Source organism: Phytophthora parasitica (assembly GCF_000247585.1).
Source record: "Phytophthora parasitica INRA-310 unplaced genomic scaffold supercont2.21, whole genome shotgun sequence".
In the NCBI taxonomy this organism is placed as follows: domain Eukaryota; phylum Oomycota; class Peronosporomycetes; order Peronosporales; family Peronosporaceae; genus Phytophthora; species Phytophthora nicotianae.
This window is the reverse complement of record NW_008649007.1, coordinates 475695-478732: the sequence shown is the minus strand read 5'-3', so window position 1 is coordinate 478732 and position 3038 is coordinate 475695. Positions and strand designations below refer to the sequence as shown.

General features: G+C 50.9%; 2 protein-coding genes across 2 annotated transcripts in view; one reads left to right on the top strand and one right to left on the bottom strand.

The window, feature by feature from the left end:
• Nucleotides 1–21: 21 nt before the first annotated feature.
• PPTG_09833 (hypothetical protein) lies at nt 22–707 on the bottom strand (the record flags this gene model as incomplete). Its single annotated transcript, XM_008905613.1, has 2 exons — nt 22–32; nt 107–707. The coding sequence occupies 2 exons, from the start codon at nt 705–707 to the stop codon at nt 22–24; spliced, it is 612 nt and encodes a 203-aa protein (XP_008903861.1).
• A 1419-nt stretch (nt 708–2126) lies between these two features.
• The window catches only part of PPTG_22694 (hypothetical protein), a gene marked incomplete at both ends in the record, with an annotated part of 5602 nt that continues 4690 nt past the window's right edge, over nt 2127–3038 (top strand). Inside the window, one exon of the mRNA XM_008905815.1 lies at nt 2127–3002. Within this exon, the coding sequence (XP_008904063.1) occupies nt 2127–3002 (876 nt within the window). The remainder of the gene's footprint in view (nt 3003–3038) is intronic.

Below are 3038 nucleotides of genomic sequence, written 5' to 3'. Positions count from 1 at the left end.
AGCATCATCTTGCGCGCGACTTCATCGCAACCCTTGCGCATCTCGGCGTCCGACTTGCCCTCCCAGCGGTGAGCCATGTCTCTCTCCATGAACTGTGAGAACGAACGGAAGTTGTTGCCGATATCGGGTTCGCTCGCGATACGGGTGTCCATGTTCATCTTGTCGACGCGAAAGCGCTCCAGTACCTCCTGCACCGGATCGTCGGTTTTGGTGTAGTTCTCAAGCCCGTCGAACTGGATGTGCGTGTGGCCCGCGTCCTTCACGAGCTCTTTCAGACCATTCTTGTACGCACGGATGTTCTCAGGAGTTACACCTACCAGATCGCCGAACACGCGGCCATCGCTGAAGATCGTAACCTTGCAGCCGATAGGGTAGACTTCCTCGATGGAGGCACAAAACTTCTCCAGACGTGCGAGTGCGAGCTCCTCGGCACGATCGGGTAGCGGACCCAGCACCTTCCCTCCGTGGTTGGGTGTTTTCATGGCGAACCCCGGCAGCACCATCGTGATGGGCTCCTTGTGATCCACGAAGCGCATGACCGCCGTCTCTAGGAGCTGCTTGCCCTTGGAGGCGAACTCGTCGGTATGCGCGTCGAAGCGGCTCTGCAGCTCGGCGAGCTTGGTCAAGAAGTGCGTCGCTACAGCTTCCTTGTCAGCGGTCATGTGGTGGCCCGAATGTGCGGATTCAGTCGTAGCGTTGGGTGACATGGTAGCTCGAACGGAGACCTCAAAGGAAATATTGTCGGGTTGGCTTGAAGTGTCGTGGAGTGGTGAAATTCAAGAATGAACGGGTCCAGTGCCAAGCTCCCTTAACAGGAGCGCTAACGTCGTCCCTTTCAGTTGGTTACGGGACAATCCTTACTCTACGCTAGCCGTTGATACAGTACAGAGTACATAATGCACGCTCCCGGCCAAATCTCACTCACTTATAAGCGGGTGTGAGCTGATCTTGCATGCCTGTGCGTTGAGTCTATACTCAGGAATACCGTCGTTGATAACGTGGATAAGGACAATACTTAATACAATACGATTCGTAATTGGAAACAGCGTCACGCAAGCACTGCCAGAGTCGAAAATGCATGGCTAGGGACGAGTCTGTGCATCCTGCAGATCAACCAGCGCGTCCTTCAACTTCTAGCAGCGGATGAGTGGATGCGGCCCACCCCACAGAACAACATGCAATCTGAATGAGATCCTGATGCGACATCAGTGATGCCAGTGTTTAACTTTGGTTCTGGTCCAAGTGGTGATGCTTTTATTAGTGGGCTTCGATATTATCTTCTGCGTTATTACAGTAGATCCATCCCTACATTGAAAAAAAATGTAGTGCGCCCACCGAAATATGTTCAGGGCTATTATCGCTGCACACCAGGTGTGTGAAGGTGAGCGGCCATGATGGCCGGGCCATCACTTGCATATACAAAGCGTCATCGGCTTCTCATTTTTCGGTGGGACAAACTGGCGAGAGTTTGGTGCACTTCAACTAACGGTGCATGTTCGTTGATGGTTCTGCATCATGCAAATCGGAGGTCCATTTCACAGGGTTTTGTCAAGGAGTGGGAAATTCCGTCGGGAAGCGTGCAGCACAGTTATAATTGCTAGACAGAAACATAACTTTTAATCTTACTATTGTTGTTTTCGCTGTCAATTGGAAGTCTAGTGAGAAAGCATGCATTAATACCTTTTATAGTCGCTCATACTTATCACCCCATTGTGCGGTATTGCAGAATCAATAACTATCCACTTTAACCACACTTATTAATACCTGTAGGTCCAGATTGATTTAATACGGCACACATGAACTTTTTACTCCAAATCGTCAACACTTTACTTACCACTACTACAGAAACCAAGTTTTACGATAACGATGATGCTACCAGTGGATGATTACAAAACAGCGGACCGGGTCGTGCACTGCGGTCAGCGGCGTCGTACATGTAGCAAGTGATTGGTTATCGTGGCGTAGTTTCGGGGAAGAAAGCAGATATCTGCTCCGGACATACCGTTAGATCGTCCACAAACGCCCACTCGACAATACCTTAACAGTTCATTCTCCATTTTGCGCTCCAAGCCTCACATCAAATCTATTACAGCCAAAATTCATTTCAAGCTGCACCGACCACCAAAATGGCCCCAAATTTCGATCAAGGTCCGTATCCACATGACGTCCAACCGGCATCCACCTTGTGGACCGAAGATGAATATACCAAAGTCTGGGAACACTTCCTCGACAAGTTTGCCGCCATTCAGAGTCGCTTTCCTGCTCCGATCGATCGTTTTGAAGAGGAAGGTAGAGCCAAGATGCAGAAGATCGTGATGCGGATGATCGAGCGTCGCGCTCCAATCACGCTCGTTCTGCCGGCGTTCCCATTCAAGTCGCCAAACTCAACCGATAAAGTGCTGGGCAAGCTGCCAGACCGTGCTGAAGAGCTGTCTATGGAGCGCCTCGAACGCTTCTGTCGTGAAGTGGAGGAGGCGTACCCTCCAGGATGTAAAATGGTCATCTTCAGCGACGGTCGCGTCTTCAACGACCTGCTAGGAGTGAGCCTAAGTGACCTACGCGCTTTTGAGAACGAGATGCAAGCGATGGTGAAGGAGGCTGGTCACACTCACATCTACTTCGACTCCATGGACAACTACGTCAAGAACGTGGACGACCCGATCCCGGAGATCCTCGAACGGTTCAATGTGCTACACATGGATTTCGATACTCGTATCAAGACGGAAGCAGCTATTCGCAACACATACTGCTCCTTCTGCAAGTTCCTTGAGCGTGATCTCGCTCAGCAATGGGTGGGAATGTCTCGCTCTGCCATGAAGCGTAGTTGCGGCAAGATTGCCAAGCAAATGATGCACCGCAATGTGGGCTTTTCAGCGCTGGTCGACGATTCATATCCAGACGCATTACGCATATCCATTCACCAGTACGACAACGCTGGCCCAAAGTTTGGTATTCACCTTATCCCACAGAAATCTGGCAAACCTCGTACCCCGTGGCACTCGGTCGTCTGCGAAGACCTTGATAGCACTCCCCACACC